The sequence below is a fragment of the Gopherus evgoodei genome, chromosome 12, assembly GCF_007399415.2.
Source record: "Gopherus evgoodei ecotype Sinaloan lineage chromosome 12, rGopEvg1_v1.p, whole genome shotgun sequence".
Lineage (NCBI taxonomy): Eukaryota > Metazoa > Chordata > Testudines > Testudinidae > Gopherus > Gopherus evgoodei.
Window position 1 is genome coordinate 43,707,068 of NC_044333.1, and position 18,016 is coordinate 43,725,083.

General features: G+C 48.4%; 1 protein-coding gene across 1 annotated transcript; it reads right to left on the reverse strand.

Moving 5' to 3' along the window:
- Positions 1–7,113: 7,113 nt before the first annotated feature.
- ATXN1L (ataxin 1 like) lies at positions 7,114–14,901 on the reverse strand. Its single transcript, XM_030581456.1, has 2 exons — positions 14,818–14,901; positions 7,114–14,107 (listed from the first exon to the last, which is right to left on the reverse strand). The coding sequence occupies exon 2, from the start codon at positions 13,988–13,990 to the stop codon at positions 11,903–11,905; it is 2,088 nt and encodes a 695-aa protein (XP_030437316.1). The 5' UTR covers positions 13,991–14,107; positions 14,818–14,901; the 3' UTR covers positions 7,114–11,902.
- Positions 14,902–18,016: the final 3,115 nt, after the last annotated feature.

Below are 18,016 nucleotides of genomic sequence, written 5' to 3' on the forward strand. Positions count from 1 at the left end.
GAGGACGATTAGTGCCTGCTGTTACCAGGGGGCCCACAATCTAAAGTCCCCCCCCACCTAGCTTGAGTCATCCCCTCCCAGGCACACACCCCCTTTTACTCTCTAGGGACCCTCCCTGTAGCTCTCAGCTGTTAGCTCTGCATGAACAGGCAGCAGCAAACAGCTGGGGGCTGCTGCTTTAGCTCCACGAGGAGAGGCTACGGTAAAAGCAGCAGTTCTCCCTGCACCTCTCAGCTGTTTGCAGCTGCCTGGCCTCTCCCCAGGGCTGCAACTCCCAGCTTGCCGGCTCCAGCAGCTGCCATGTAGGAAGGACCCGACAGCACCACATGACCGAGCAGGGCCAGCAAACCCTGGCAAAAATCTGGGTAGGTATGTGACCACAAATTCCCTGCCCACGCATTGCCTCTGCGGGGAGGGGGTTTTGGGGCTTCAGGCCTGCGGGGCATGCCTACCAGGCTCAGGCCTTCAGCAGAAGCCCCAAGCCTGGCAGGCGAGCCCAGGGTCTTGAACTTCTGAAGACTGTCATATGTAGCTTGGAGCGTCAGTAAGTTTGACCACCCTGTTATATCCAGGGCTGCCCAGGGCAATGGGGGGGGGGGGGAAATGAGGCAATTTGCCCTGGGCCCCCACAAGAATATAGTATTCTGTAGTATTGCAACTTTTTTTTAAGGGAAGGGGCCCCAAAAATTGCTTTGCCCCAGGCCCCCTGAATCCTCTGGGCGGCCCTGATTATATCGTATCTTGGCAACAAAAACTAAGATTTTTGTAAATGAAAATGTAGAAGTTGCATAGTTGAGCTAGAAGAGTTACAAGCATGACCATTTTCTCATCCCGATTCCTTAGCCTGGTTAAGATTGATTGATTGTTTTTTAAAGAATTGGTGCATTTCATTCTCACACACACAATTGCACTGCGAGGCCAAGGGATCAGGAAAAGTCTTAACAAATGCTAGTCAGTGTTCTCACAGATCTTCGCTTCATTAGCCCCCTTCTCAACCATGGCTGGGGCTTTCCTCCAGATGAGCACTAGGCAGCTGACAGATTTCAAGGTTCCACTGTCCCCGGGGGGGGGGCGGGGGGGAAGAGAGAGAAAGGATGACAACACAATGGTCAGAAAGACTTTCAGCCTCAGCTCAGAGGGCAGAACTGGTTTTCCTCAACACTTTTCCAATAAATTGACCTTTTTGTAATGTTGAAGGTGAAAAGCCCACACCCTTTTAGCACATGCTGCAAACCCCACTGCTGCTCCCCAGAACAGCAAAAACCTCAAGTAACTGCAGATGATTGTAGCAACAGTAAAGTGCAGGCTTCTATATGGACAAACTTGGTGAATCTTAAAGAGGCATCAACTTGAAAATCACACCTAGCTGAACATTTTGTACCCACTGTAGCTACACACAACACCCTCAATTACTGCAACAGGACCTAATGAGTTTAAGACTATCATGGTATAATTCCCCACTCTGAACCTTAGCGTCCAAAAGATGGAGTACCAGCATGAATTCCTCTAAGCTCAATTACCAGCTTAGAACCTGTAGTGCTGCCACCAACCAGGAATTCCAGTGCCTGGTACACTCTGGTCCCCCCAAAACCTTGCCCGGGGACCCCCAAGACCCAGACCCTCTGAATCTTAACACAAGGAAAGTAAACCCTTTCCCTCACCATTGCCTCTCCCAGGCTTCCCCTCCCTGGGTTACCCTGGAAGATCACTGTGATTCAAACTCCTTGAATCCTGAAACAGAGAGGAAAATTCACCTTCCCCCCTCCTTCTCTCTCCCCCTCTCAGAGAAAGTAATCCTGACACAGAGAGAAAATTAACCTCTCTCTCCTCCCCTTCCCTCCTTTCTCCCCACCAATTCCCTGGTGAATCCAGACCCAGTCCCTGGGGTCTCACCAGAATAAACAAACAAACAATCAGGTTCTTAAACAAGAAAAGCCTTTAATTAAAGAAGGAAAAACAGTAAAAATTATCTTTGTAAATTTAAGATGGAATATGTTACAGGGTCTTTCAGCTATAGACACCGAATACCCGCCCAGCCTAAGTATACAAGTACAAATTAAAATCCTTTCAGCAAAATACAAATTTGAACTCCTTCCAGCCAAATACACATTTGCAAATAAACAAACATAAGCCTAACTCGCCTTATCTACCTAGTAATTACTATTCTGGACATATAAGAGCCTGTATCAGAGAGATTGGAGAGAAATGTGGTTGCACATCTGGTCACTCTCAGAACCCAGAGAGAACAACCAAAAACTAACAGCACACACAAGAACTTCCCTCCCTCAAGATCTGAAAGTATCCTGTCCCGTTACACTGCTCTACAGCCAAAATGCTTCTGAAATAAATATAGCCCAACTTCACTAATTCTGGGTCACTGAGAACGAAAATGATGCTTAAAATTGTTGATTGGCTCTAGTTTTCAAGATATGCTATTGGGTCAGTATATATGACCCTGGACTTGCGAATGGCGGAGGATAAGTGAGTTATAAAGGGAAGGGATCTCAGTTTAAACCAGAAATGACTACAATACATCTTTGACTGGATCTATGAATAAATCTGTGACTAGGTTTGGACAGTACTTGCTTTTTAGGCAAAACAATGAATGCTGCAACCTGAAGCTGGTATTGCATCATGTTATTCCTAGACGTCATGGATGATGCAATCATAACGAAGCTTACATCACTCTGCTGAACAAATTGCCCTAGATCAGCTCTAGAAATCATACAGTGTCGTGCTCTCTTCTTTGTCAGTGTTTGATTTTGCAAAGGGACACATTTCTGTTTAGCCAAAGTGAGCAGAGATGCCTCGTACTTGTGTGAAGAGTGCAGATAACTTCTGCTATGTTTGTGGTGAAGTGACTTTTGCATCACAAAAGCGCAGTATAACCACTCTGGTTAAGAAAGCCTATCACCTTTCTTTTGGCTGCAAAATTGGAGATCAGGACAAGAGGTGGGCCCCACACATATGCTGCAACACTCAGGGCTGGCGCTACCGTTTAGGCAGCCTAGGGTGCCAGGATTATTCGGGGGGCGGCATTTTGCTGGGGGGGGGGGGGCGGCAGGCGGCTCCGGTGGAGCTCATAGACTCTAGGACTGGAAGGGACCTCGAGAGGTCATCGAGTCCAGTCCCCTGCCCTCATGGCAGGACCAAATACTGTCTAGACCATCCCTAGTCATGCCTGCGGAGGGTCTGTTGGTCTGCGGCTCCAGTGGAGCTGCCGCAGTCGTGCCTGCGGACGGTTGGCTGCTCGCATGGCTCCGGGGGACCGCCCGCAGGCATGCCTGCGGCAGCTCCACCGGAGCCACAGACCAACGGACCCTCTGCAGCAATGACTGCGGCAGCTCCACCGGAGCTGTGGGATCAGCCCAGGGGGCGGCAAAATGGCTGTGCGCCTAGGGCGTGAGAAACCCTAGCGCCGGTCCTGGCAACACTTGTGCAGCAAATCTTCGCCAGTGGTTGAACAGGAAAAGGAAATCTATGCCTTTTGCACTGCCAATGATTTGGAGAGAGACAACAGATCATACCAGCAATTGTTACTTCTGCATGGTGCCTCCAGTTGGGAAAGGTGTGTCAAAGAAGAAAAAGTGGACTGTGCATTATCCAAACATTCCATCAGCTATACGCCCAGTACCCCACGGAGAAGGACTGCCGGTTCCTGATGCACCAGAATCATTCTCACTTGAGTCAGACGAGGAAGAGGATGAAACTTCTGGTCCTGAACCATCAATGTCACAGGACCCACATTTTCTCCCATCCTCCTCCTCTGAACCACACCTCATAACACAAGGTGAACTGAATGACCTTGTCAGAGATTTGGAACTACCCAAGAGTAAGGCAGAGCTGCTGGGCTCCAGACTACAGCAGTGGAATCTCCTGGCAGGCTATCAGGCCAAATGGAGCCCATCAATGCTTGCAGACGATTGCTGGACAGTGACAAGAGATGCTCCATTTAATGAATACAAGAGACAAGCCAAGAAGCGCTGAGTAGACACTGAATAGGACTAAACTATGTACATAATAGTTTTTTGCCTTTTGTTTCATAATAAATTTTATTTATATAACCCTTTTGCTGATTTTTAAAGTGTTACATAAACAGGACAGGTGAAATATTATCATGTAAAGCAACCATAAACGCATGAAAAGACCTAGGTTTACAATTTATGATTAAAACTCTACTATCTACACAATAGACATAGACATAAAATGTAAAAACTTAAATATCTTAGAAACAGTAGCCAATCAGTTGTTTTAATTGTCATATTTGAAATCAGCACATCAAAATACATAATAAATATCACATTTTATCTCTGAAGCAGACAACTTCTCAAAAATTGTAGACCAGTGTTATTGGTCTTCTGGTCAGGTGACAGCCAGGCTCACTGAACTTGTTAACCCTTTACAGGCAAAAGAGACATGAAGTACTCCTGTGCTATTAACCCTTAACTATCTGTTTATGACAAAGACATTTCAGTCTGGGCTTTGACAGCAGTATAGTCACTCCCTCTTCCTTGCCAAAAAGACTCAAAGATCAAGGCCCTGATGCTCCAAGGACTGACTTGCTTATGCATCTGTCCAACGTTCCAGGCTGAGCAGCCTTACTGACTTCAGCGGGACTCCTCAGAGCAGAACATTCCACATGTTGAGTCACTGCAGGGTCAGGACCCGATGAGAGAAAAATCTGAAGAAAAAAATATCTATTTTCAAAAGCTTCTAGGGGGAGGATCTCCCAGCTATCTAGCCTTGGTCCAATGCTACACACTGTCTTTATCTGTGATACTTACACAGCCTCCATCATTGTAGTATCTGAGCACCTTCCAGGCTTCAGGGTATTTAGTTTCACAAACACCTCTCTGAGGTAGGGCAGTGGGAGCCCCTTCGTACAGAAGGGGACTGAGAACCAGAGTGACTGGCACAAGTTCATCTAGGAAGTCTGTGGTGGAACGAGTCTCCCAGTCCAGCGGCTCTGACAATAGCTTGGGCCCATGCATACTCTCTCAGTGATCTGGAAGAACTAAATACAATCATTGCTGGTGAAGTTTATGGATAACGCAAAGATTGGCGGAGGGTAAACAAAAAGGACAGACCAGTTCTACAGTACTATCTGGATCCCTCGGGAATCTAGGCTTATTTGAACAACATGCATTTTAATACAGCCTGAGGAAAGGTCAAACTTCTAGGAACAAGAATGTAGGTGACATGTACAGGATGTGGGACTGTATCTAGAAAGCAGAGACTCTGAAGAGGACTGAAAAGTCATGGTGAAAACCAACTGAACAGAAGATTCCAGGGCAATTCAGTGGCCAAGAGAGCTAATACAACCCGTAGATGTAGAAGCAGAAAATATCCAGTAGAGGGAGGTGTAATTACCCACTGCATACAGCAGCAGTGAGACCATTATTAGACTCATGCAGACTATCCTGACAAATTCGAAAGGGCTCAGAAATGAGCTGCAAGAATGATCTGAGGTCTGGAAAAAACTGCCTTACAGCAAATCTTAAGAAGTTCAATTTCGCTTATCCAAGAGATTCATAGATTCTAGGACTGGAAGGGACCTCGAGAGGTTGAGTCCAGTCCCCTGCCCTCTGGGCTGGACCAAATAGAGTCTAAACCGTCTCTGATAGACATTTATTTAACCTACTCTTAAATATCTCCAGAGATGGAGATTCCACAACCTCCATAGGCAATTTATTCCAGTGCTTAACCGTCCTGACAGGAAGTTTTTCCTAATGTCCAACCTAAACCTCCCTTGCTGCAGTTTAAACCCACTGCTTCTTGTTCTATCCTTAGAGGCTAAGGTAAACAAGTTTTCTCCCACCTCCTTATTACACCCTTTTAGCAGTTTTCAGGCATCTATCATGTCCCCTCTCAATCTTCTCTTTTCCAAACTAAAGAAACCCAATTCTTTCAACCTTCCTTCATAGGTCAGATGGTTAAGAGGTGACTTGATCTTGGTGTGTAAATACCTATACGCAGAGAACATTCCTGATACTAGAGGCCTCTTTAACCTGGTAGAGAGTGGTATAAAACACCCAGTGGTTGGAAGTCGAAGCTAGACCAACTCGGAGTAGAGATAAGGCACAAATTAACAGTGAGTGGGATTAACCAAAGGAACAATTTACCAAAGGATATGGTGGAGTCTTCATCATTTGATGTCTTTTCAGCAAGACTGATGTTTTTCTAAATCACATACTCTCACTCAACCAGAACTGTCCCTGTCCCAGGAATCACGGGGGGATAAATTCTTTGGCCTGCATTATGCAGCTAGTCAGATGAAATAATCATAATGGTCCCTTGTGTCCCTGAAATCTAACTTTAACATGAAAAAAAATTCAGACAGCATTTAAAAAGAGCTTTCCCAGAAACAGGATTTTAATTTATTGAGAAATGTGAAGAAACTAATTTGACAATGTCCCTTAATTTTGGATTAGGCTCTTCAGATACAAGAGTGATAGATGCGTGGGAACCAATTATGAGAACTGTTTGGAGAGTTGCAAACAACTGAAACTATTCGGGAGCCTGAGTGTTTGCTGCAACAAGCATTTAATCCTTCTCAAAGCTTTCTCAACAGTTTGCACCAATCATGGGTGTCACATCCTGCCAAACTTATTTTCTTACCTTTAGTTGAGATATTTGCTTGTTTCATCATGTGTCACTGTGAGGGCTGACTTCCAGGAGCAAGCACTGCCTCTCTGGGCCTTGTCAGATGCACTTTGTCCTGTGTTGTCTTGTTTAGTTCTTCCTTTGCTGTTGGTGCTGATCATCTTCTCTTCTTCCTCTGTTCTTACCGCTATCCCTTTTTACTCCTTTAACAGCCCCATGCACTGTGATGTTTGCCCTTCAAACGTTATTCCTGCTGCTCCACAGTGCATTAGGGGATTAGGCTTTGCTACCGAACAGGGCTAGCCCAGAGGAATGGCTGTAGGAACTCAATATGCAGCGCAGAAGGCTTTGAATATAGACATTGATCATAAGCCATGTTTACTAGGAGGCTCTTGTCACTTACTTACCCTAGCGTCGTCAGCCGCCAGATCACTTTGTACAAGAGGGAGCCTGCATCCAAATGCCAAAAGGAGCATGGGTGCCATAGAGAAGCAAGAAGTCGCAAACGCAGAAGGAAAAACTATTGGTTTATATATAGATATAGATATATAGATATATACTGTGTTTACATAGTCAACAAGTTAAATGCAATATTCATAAGAAGAGCATTAACAATAAAAATACAATCTGTGTGTAGCCAAGTACAGACTGAAAATGGTAAAACAGGAAAGGATCTCACCAAAAGTACAAATATACAGTACAAATTGATTTATTTAAAACAGTTACAAAAAAAGCACAACAAAATAGAGATTATCCTTAGAATTATTAATGCTTTGTTAAAGATCAGGTAGGAAGAGAGGGACTGGGACAAGGTTGGAGGGCAGCACCTGACTATTTCTAAGGCTTTAGATACAATGCAGTTGGTTACATGTCAGTACAGCCATTACATAACTGGGGATTATAGTTGAGGGTTGAGTACTTATCTACAAGACCACCCAGCTGTGGGTCAGCCCGGCCCATTTTCCCAGCGTGGCACTTCCCTACTTCTTGAGACCCCGAAGCCATTTGTATGCAACAGTCCTTCCCCTGACTAAGGTGCTATGCAAGTGGAGAGAACATAGCATGTACACTGTCTGTCTGGAGGGGTCTAGCATGCCTGGGAAGGATGCTAGGGGCTAGCCATGCAGGCCTCACCCCTCAAAGCGCACAGATATAAATGCAGCAGAGGGGTCTCCACCATCAGCACATTCACGGCACTAAGAGCACACCCTGGTTCAGACTCCCTGTACAGAATGCGCATTCAGAGCCATTTTAGCAGCTTCCTCTGCAAAATTTCAGGCCCAAGAACAGCCCAAAAGACAGAGTGGTTGTGAGTTTGACACTGGGGAAAGGCACATGCGCTGCTGCAGGCAGGAACTGGTGTTCTGGCTCCTTGAGCTGCTGTGGTTAACCAACAGAACATTTGCTAAGTTATAGGGATTTTTACTTCTTTTCAGGGGAAAGAAGGGTATGAAATGGAACAAACACTTAATGTGAAAAGTGCATTTTACTAGTGCCCCTGCTAGGAAGGGCTGGCAGAGCTCCCCCTGCAGCACTCCTCCTTTCTAGCCAGGGCTTCATCTGCATAGTCTGGGAGTAATGGGAGCTCTACCACTCAGACCTAGTCCCCTGTTCCTGGGGAAACAGCATACACCCTAGCTGCCAGCCCGGCCTCTGCTGGGCAGCTGTCCCCTGGAATGTTTCAGGAGATGGAACAGATGGCTGCAGATCCCCATTATTGCATATTATAGAATCTTCCCAAAGCCCCACCGTGAGCCTGGCAGGGAAGATGTGCCTGAAGACCCCAGCACCCTGGCCAGACCACCTACACTGGGTGAGGCTGAGGCCAGCAGCTCTCCTTCCCTCTGTAGTGTAACAGCAGGAACACCGTATTGCTCTGGTAAGTCTATCCTCACCCTTGCCAACACAGAAGCCCCTGTGGACAGCTCATTCTGGACCCTTTTTCAGATCATCCTTTCTTGCAAACCAGAGAACCCCAGCAGGCTCTTTCTTGGGCTCCCACAGTCACTCATCTCAGCTTCTCCCCCACTTACTACCTCCAGACTTTCCTGAGACCAGCCAACACACAAACTACCACTAAAGCATCCCATAACAAGCTAGGGGAGATTCTGCTGACTGTTGGGGGACCTGGCAGCTTCTGTGCTCCATTTCTGTTACCTGCCTCTGGGGCAAGGGTGCAGTGTCCTACATCCTTCATTTGGTACTACCCTTTGGATGTAGTCTTGGTGCTGCTGGAAGGGCCCCGAATAGAAGAGTGACAGCTGGAACTTACTTGCTGAACTGTGGGATTATTCAGAGGGAGAGAAGAGGAAAAGCACTGAGAAAGGTCTCACTCCTGCTGGCTTCCTCCATTGAGCAGACATCAGCACTGCTTACCAGAGATATGCAAACAGGCAGCAGGACAGACTGGTAGACAGGTGGAGAAAGGTGACAGAGCAAACTGTGGGGAGCACAGAAGTTACACTTTAGCCTAGCTGTAGATGGCTTGGAAGGCATCTGCACCTACCATTTTAGCTGGCTGAGAGAGTACAGTGAAGGGGGCAGGCGCAGTAACATCCCCCACTATGAAGCAGACTCTTCAAAACCCCTTTCTAAGAGTGACAAAGAGTCTCCTGTATTTAGGGAGGCACATGGCAGGGGTCTGCACCATTCAACTGCTCAAGTAATCTCCCTCCATGCACACAACCAGCCCCCTTACATTTCTACTCCAAGATGCATGTGTACCTGCCATAACCTTCTACTCACCTATCAACCCACTACAGAAAACGACCCCTTGGCTCCTTTGCCCTGTGCCTACATCCAGCGTGCTGGCTACTCAGGACAAGCCAGTGTAACAACCAAGATCTTCATGCGGGAGAGTCAAGCAAGCAGCAAGTAGGTGAAACAGAAGGGAAAAGGTGTGATGAGAGGCCAAGCACCTAGAGCTTGGCCAATCTGTTTATAGCCAAAAGGTGCTGTGCAAACATCTCTCCTCTCTGCTGCTGCAACCAAGGGAGGCCAAAGTTTCCTAGGAAGAAACTGTCATTTTGGTTTTAGTCTTTCAAATTTACTAATGGGACTAACTAGAAATTGCTTATTGCAGAGGGAGCTGCAGATCATGCATCCAGAGCCCAGAGAAAAGTGAAGGCAGCTAGAATCTCTGCTCTGGAAGAGACCTGGTGAGGCTACATCAGAGCAATCCACGAGCAAGACAGGGAAAGTACCTGTTTGCCTTGGGGGGAGAGACAAGTGCAGACATTTCAACGGTGGCGATAGGATAAACTGCCAAAAGTGTTCTGGGGATCCCGGCACTAGAGAGTCAGGTAGATGTGCCAGGTGAAGGGAAGTGTTCCCACATAGTGCATATACACCAGTGCCAACTCGGTTAGGAGGCACGTCAAGGGGAATGTGGACAAACACTGATCTGTTAGGAGTCACAACTACTGCAAGCTGAGCTGAACAATAAAGGTTGTGGAGGAAGATAAAAGGTGCAGAGACTGTTCACCAGCTGGAGGCATTGATACCCAAGCAACTCAGAGAGACGGAATAAAAATAGCGCCCAACAGCCAAGCACTCCAGGGAGCAGTGTTTGGGAAGATGGAAACTGAGGAAAAAAACAAGAGGAAGAGAAAGCAAGAAGATGCGAAACAGAACTGGAGTGAGACACCATCAGGAACCCAGCTCGAAGCTTGAGGTGCATGCACTCCTCAAAGATACTAACACCTCTACGCAGGCATGTTCTGAATACAAAAACTGTTGACTGTAATACAAGGAGGAATACTTAAAAGTCAGGATATGCCAAAATGAAGGTTCTCTCATTCTCACCACTGCTTGGCCTATTCTGGATTTCTGCTTGTGCAGTCAGAGGTGACTTGATACTAAGAATGTCCAGAGTGAGCAAGTTAGTGTGAATATAAGTATTTTCACTTGGACGGAGTGTTATTACCATGATAATGTATTAAACTGTTCTACACGTCATTGTTTAAGAAAAAGACTCATCTCTCAATTTCACTGTGTAGTTCTGCAGTGGAACTCCACAGTGAAACACCAGAGCATCTAGTGTAAAAGGACACCTACAAAACTGCCCAAAGATATTGCGTGTGTTATTCCATAGTCCTGTGATCAGTAGACTCTGAACTTAGTAGAAATTTTGTATCGTGCCTGCACACACATTTTTCTCGTTTATAGTTGTTATATTTAAACAAATTACCCTGGAAGGAGCAATTAGCCACCTGGAAAGTTTTTGTCTGGAGTAGTTCAGCCAATTTTGATTTATTGATGCACACAGGTGTCAGTCTTTTCACAGTGGAAGAATACATTTTCATCCTCATCTAAAGAGCAACTTAAAAGCATTTGGCTCAGTTTTCCTCCCAAAAATTCAGCTACTCTGAATCCAAGAATGGAAAGTTTAAGCCCCAAAGGAGATTTTTTTTAAGAAAGTTATGACCATGTGAAGAAAGCTTTAAAATGCAGTCTTCATATCACCTTTATTACAGCAATTACCACTAGGATATGCTATAATTAGACTTAGCTTTGGTGACAAATAATTACATAGGTATCTGTATAGTGGGGAACCAACTACGACTCATGCCCTATTCCAGCTGCTGTAGGCCCTTCCCCAGTTCCCTGTTCAATCACTCCCTACCCATCCTCTAAGACCTTCCTCTCCAATTTCTAATATTCACTGCAGTCTCTTTCTACAGATGCTTTGCTAGAAGAAAGCCCAATAGGATTCAGTGGAGGGGAGACATCAAGTAGAGGCCACCACAGCAGCACCTGCATCTCCACCCCCACGTCACAAACAGCTCCATTTGTGAAGAAGTTTCCTTTTAAAGTGCATGTGTGAAGAAAGGGGGTGCTGAGAGCAGTGTCCCCTGAATCCCAGTGAGGACTCACCCCCTTCCCACCACAAAAAGAGGAATAAGAACTTCAGACATTTTATCTGCTACCGTAAGCTGTGGCTTTTTGGGTCTGCTCTTCTTGACTCCCCCACCCATCCTGAATGCTCAGACCCTGCCCTGCAGGAAACTCGGGCACTAAGACAGATGTGTGAAAGTCCCAACCTCTGGAATGCTTCTAGTCACACGATCACAACCACATCCCCTGTCCTCCATCCTTAGTTAGCCCATTGCTTCTGCTCCCTGAGGACTGGAGCCCTCTAGATTCCTCAATGATCAACAACTGAACCGGAACAAATCCAGCTCTGCACGGCAAAGAGCAGCTGGGCTGGTGAACCCACCACTCAATCTGTGCAAATTCTCCACCTGAAAAAAGCGAGGCTCACTCATGGGTGACATCCCAGGTCGTGGCCTCAAAGAGATCACTTCCCTGCATTAGAACGCCCTTCGATGGACAGCTTGACCTCCTGTGGAATGAAAGAGGGACGAAGCAGGGATGGATGAGACTCCTCCCCCTGCAAGCTGTATCTTTGGAAGCCTGGGGCTGTCCAGCAGTGCTGAGCACCAGGGTCAGGCTGGGAGGACTCTGCACAGGAAATCTGGGCTGCACTGTCCCTTTCTGTCTGATTCTTCCTCTCACTGGCTCTGTCAGATGGCTCTCTGGGTCCCTGACCTGTTCTCTCAGGCCTCTCTCTGGTCACCAGCTGGTCTGCAAGAGGGCAGTTAGCCTGAGAAGCAGAGTTGCCATTCAAGCTCTGTAAACTGATTGATATGCAGACATCGCCCACCTGCAGCCTGTGACAGGGCAGAGCAAAGAGCTGAGCGGTCCGCCCTGGGCTACAGGACGACCAGCCCTGGCCATACACGAAGAAGGGATGCTCAGGGGGTACGTCAATGCTCACTTTACTCTGCTGCTCCCCAACCACAAAATGCAATGTGACAAACCCAGGCCACTGGCTCTCCTGGATATTCACCACCGTGCTGGAGTCAATCTTCAGGCCCCCGCTAACCTCAGCACTCCGGACAAAGTCCTGGGTCTGCAGGTCTTCCACCTTCTTCAGCTCCCCTGTGGCCAGCTGTATGATGGCTCCTTTCATGAAATGGGAGGGCAGATGTGAGGAGCTAGGGGGATGCAACTGGGTTGAGTCCTTGTCACGTGAGCTTCCACGGGTCTGTGCATCTGGACTCTGTCTCATCAGGATTTCTGAAGCAGAAGACCTGATGGGCTCAGACCCAATACGCACCAAGACTGGCTTGCCATTGGCTACCACCATTCCTTTGGGTAACTGTCTGTGTCTAACCAGCTCCTCAGGGGACATCACATATGGACTCCTGGCCTGGTTTTTCTCAGCTGTTTCCACTGGGTTCCTCAGTAAGCCCCTGGAGTCCCCCTGCTGATCAGGGATATGATGGCAAAGGTTTAATGGGCTCAGGCCACCCTTTCTCTGGGCTGCCAGAATCGAGTAATCCTGAGAAGCCAACACCCCAACCACTCTCTGCACCTCCAAGTCAGTGTCCGGCGTGCTCCTGTGAGCCGGTACAGAGTCCTCTGTTCTCAGAGTCTGATCACCTGAAAAGAGCTGTCCATCCACCACACACTGCACTGCAGCCCCCGGCTGCGGGCCTTCAGCTTTATTGCTGGCAGAGGCCAAAGCCTCACCGGCCCTCCTCACCACACTATGCTCCAGATGTCTCTGTCCACCATTGGCAGAGGCTACCTCTGAACTCAGTTGGCTTTCTTGCAGAGGAGGATCTGGGCTTCCTCCTACAGTGGAGGTCTCATATGCTGAATAGCCCGGTGGGAGCCGAGACATCTGGTAATAGACAGGAACTCTACTCTGTGTGATGTCCAATGGCTGGACTCCAGCATGGTGCTGCATTTGGCCTGAAGGGGAGATGACAGTGGCAGCTTTGCTGAAAGCATGGGAAGGAGTGGTAGTCTGGGAGGAAGGAGTGACGTCTTCTGTAAAAACAGAGGCATATGGCACAAAACGGGGAACATGAGAGGTGGTGAGGTTGGTAGAAGGTGATAGAAGAGGACTAGGGAGGAAGCTGGGGGGCACAGCATAGGGCACTGTGTAATGTGACCCTATAAACTGAAGAGACGTAGAGGGAATCTGAGCATAGTGGATGGGGGGATATGGAATCCCTGGATGCTGAATCAGGGAAGAGGTTACATTAAAGCTAGGGGGCAGAGGACTCATGTTCACAACTGGGTGGAGGCCAGTGGGAGAGAAGGAAGCTGGAGGCACAGACACTTTGTATAACATGCCATATTGATCCACAGTCAGGCCAGCTACTGCTTGATCACCATCACTGCCAAGGCTGTATTGTAATGGTGCTTGGCTCTGCCCAGTCACCACCACGCTCCTGCACCACTCTGGGGTAGCGCTCACTGGCGTGTGATTGGTAGAGCAGCTGGCTACCCTCCCCACATCCTCACTGGTGACAGGAAGGTCTCGTTTCTTTGGGGGAAGGCATTCCTGGCTTCTCTCATGAGCAGGTTTCATATTGCTTTGTGGTGTCCCAGGAGAACTAAATGGCACTGCTTCCTCATTTGGGCATCAGCAGGGGCTGCTCTGCGCTGGCTTTGAACTCCCCAGCACTGCTGGCTCCCACAGCCTCATCTGCAGAGGAACGAAGAGAGAAGTGAGAAGTCAGCAGGTTCTACACAGCGAATGTAGAACTAACGCAGAGTGGCCAGGGAGCCTCCTCTTGATAGGCCACAAACCAGAAGTGAAAGGGGAGGAGAAAACAGAGTGGGAACACTGGCTAAGACAAGCAAGTCTGGAGAAGACTATAACACAAGGAGTAATCCAGGAACAGGAAGAAACCCCCCCCCCCCAAGAACTAGGTTGGAAAAAGAAAAAGGCCCTATCCCGAACAGACAGCCCACGGGGGAGGAGGCGCCCCCACCGCACAGACAGCCCGCGGGGGGGGGAGGGAGGGAGGAGGAGGAGGGGCTCCCCAGCACAGACAGCCCGCGGGGGGGAGGGGCTCCCCCACACAGACCGGGGGTGGGGGGAGGAGGAGGAGGAGGCGCCCCCCCAGCACAGACAGCCTGCGGGGGAGGGGAGGGAGGAGGAGGAGGCGCCACCCCCGCACAGACAGCCTGCGGGGGAGGGGAGGGAGGAGGAGGAGGCGCTCCCGAGCACAGACCGGGGGTGGGGGACGGAGGAGGCGCCCCCCCAGCACAGACAGCCCGAGGGGGGGAGGGAGGGAGGAGGCGGCGCCCCCCCCCGACTGGGGGGGGAGAAAAGGCTCATTCGCCGGGTCCGGGAGGCGCGTGGGGGGGCAGGGACAAGAGAGATCCGCCCCCCACCGGAGCCCAACTCACCCGCCATCTCCCGGCTCCTCGGCCCCGACCCCCATCGGTCCCGGCGCCGCCCGCAGCCGCCTCCGGGGCCCGGCCCGGCCCCTCCCGGAGTGCGGCGCGCGGCGATGACGCAAAACCTACCGCGCGCCGGAATTTCCTCACCCAGGCCGGACCGCAAGTCACCCTGGCTCGGCGTGCGGCGCGCGATGATGATGTCAGCGCGTGCGTTGCCGTACAGTCGGGTCGGTGGCTGTCACCATAGCGACCTGCTCGCGGGACCATGGCTCCATCCCTGCCCCCACCCCACTGACCCAGCTGCTAACCTGCCGCCCGCGGCATGCGCCCCCGAAGTGCCTAGCGGGGCCCGTGTCACTGGGCGGTCCCGGTATCTGAGCCTGGCAGCCACCTTGGGCCCAGCGTGCCTGAGAGGCGTGCGGGTGGGGTCACCCTCCTGTGGGCAAGAGACACAAACGTTCAGTGTCGGGAAAAGCTACTGCGGACAAGGTCAAAGAGCTCGACCACGTGATCACTGCCTGCGCTAAGCTAAGGGGCCATTCCAGGGAAGGGGCCTCTTCGCACTGCTGCAGTCAGAGAACAACACGGGGGTTCTTGGGGTACAGATTGGTGTAAGGAGCTGTACACCCCAGGTCTTCATTAACACCAGGATTCTTAGTGTACAGAAAAGTTATAGCTATAAACCCTCATGCTTCGAGGTTTAAGCCATTCTCTAATTATTAAGAGTAAACCAACACTTCAGTTGAGATATTTGCTTGCTTTGGAGTTTCTTGCATTTTTCTCTGAAGCAGCTGGTGCTGCCACTGTTAGACACAGGATACTAGACTACATGGACTCATACTTCTGACCCCTTTGCCAATTCCTGTGTTCCCAAACTAAAAGCAGGGAGGTGTCTCTCAAACTTAGTTATTTGCTTCCATCTCTTTCCCTGGTACTATTCTCAACATCATCCCTGGAGGAGACTCTCTTCAGCAAGTATAACGGTTAATGTGACAGAGCAAATATTTCTTCTCCAGAGCTTTTTGACAATGGCAGCATTCCAAAATAATCTGAAGCATATTATCTGTTTGAGCTCTTCAGGACAGGGGCCTCTCTGCCCAGCACTGAGCACACTGTTGCTCCAAAAATCATCAGTTTTATACTCACTAAATATTTTACTGCATTGTATCTACCTTATACATCCAAAAAGCCTTTGAAAACGGAGGTGGTATGGCTCCTCTATTTCCTCTAAAACAGCATTTCTCGCTTGGCCAGCAATGCTAATGCCTAGCCAAGCAGTAAAGGAGAGAGGTACTGAGACAGGAGGTGGGACTCAGGAGGGATGTATCTCTCTCTGTCCAACTGCCATCTAAAAATGGAGAACCACTCACTCACTCTATATGCATTCAATTGATGCAGGGACTTGAATTACAGAGACAGACATCAGGAAAAGCTAGGGAAGGTATGACTGGTGCATCCTGGGAATGGGGTGTGTCTGCTTTGGTCAGAGCCTGCCTCAGCTGCTCAGTTATTTCCTGGGTTGATTCTCCATGCAGGAAGTCACAGAGCTGTTTTGCTGAAGTCACAGGCCCTCTCACTTTGGGCAATCCACATCCTTCTAGTTCCCTAGGGCTTCTCCATCCCTGCTCTCTGGAGCATTAGAATCACAGTAACCTGTTTTTTCCCCCAAAGTTCCAGGTCCTTATCTCAACCTCTGCCTTTCTCTTAGCCTTTATTTCCCCACCTCCACTCTCACACGTGCCCCCCCCCCTCCCCGCCATACATAAGTCTGTTAGGCTGTTGCCAGTGTGTTGCTGCTAACAGCTTGGTTTGTTTTCAGAGTTCTGTGATCTGTGTGGAGCAGATGACCGTTTCTGGGAAATGCAGAGAGAAAAACAATCTGTCTGGTTTGAAACAGATGCCCTAGAAATGTCTAGGATCTGGTCTGGAGGCTTCCTTAGCATGCTGGGTGAAGGGGTGGTACTAAACCGGGCTGTGATGGTAGTGACACTGTGTTCAGGCTGCACTGGGATCATAGATATTGCAGGGCTGGAAGAGACCTTGAGAAGTCCTTTAGTAGTCTATTTCTCCCTGCTGAGGCAGGACCAAGTAAACCTAGAACCTTCCCTTACAGGTGTATGTCTGACCTCTTATTAAAAACTTCCGGTGATGGGGATTCCACAACCTCCCTTAGATGTCAGTTCTGTTGGGTCTAAACTTTTGGTGAACTTTGGAGCCAAAAAACACCCAGACTGGCCGTCTCTGCATAATCCTTTCTGAACCTTTTTTTGAACAAAGCACTGATCTGCAAACTACTCATGACACCCCCTTCCTCAAGTAGCCATTAGCCTTTATCTCTATGCATTTACTTGTTAAACTTGCTCTTCCTGTAAAATCTTGATTGATTATGCATGACCATTATCTTTTATTAATCACTTTGTTTACTTCTGTGTATAAATATTGATGCTCACCCCTAATAAAGGCGCCACACTTATTCTAAAGCTTTTGGGGTAGTGTGAGCCCGTTGATCAACGCATTAGTGTCTGGTCTCTGACAGAATTGTGTGCCCAAAATTCCAACTCCGCACGAGCTTGGGTGTTGGAGAGGTGAGTGAGGACTTGCTTTATTACCTAACAGTTCCAGAGATTAACTATCTTTATGGTTAGACTATTTTTCCTAATACCTTACCTAAATATTCCTTGCTGCAGATTAAGCTAATTATTTCTTGTCCTACTGTCAGTGGACATGGAGCACAATCAATCACTGTTCTCTTTAGAACAGCCTTTAACATATTTGAAGACTGTTAATAGGTCCCTCTTTAGTCTTCTTTTTTTTTCAAACTAAACATGCCCAGTTTATTTTAACCTTTCCTCATAGGTGAGGTTTTCTAAACCATTTATCATTTTTGTCGCTCTCCTCTGGACTTTCCAGTTTGTCCACATCTTTCCTAAAGTGTGGCACCCAGAACTGGACACAGTGTTCTAGCTGAGGCCTCCAGAGTGCCTCCACATAGAGTGGGACAGTTACTTCCTGTGTCATAATACAATGCTCCTGTTCTACACCCCAAAATATTAGCCTTTTTCACAACTTCATCATATTGTTCACGTATATTCAGTTTGTGATCCTCTGTAACCCACAGATCCTTTTCACTAATATTACCACCTACCTAGTTATTTTTGAGTTTTCCTTCCTAAGTACTCATCATTTATCTTTATTGAATTTTATC

Bases quoted from the DNA above. Each gene is read 5' to 3' on its own strand.
- ATXN1L (XM_030581456.1), bottom strand. From the start codon at position 13,990: ATGAAACCTGCTCATGAGAGAAGCCAGGAATGCCTTCCCCCAAAGAAA.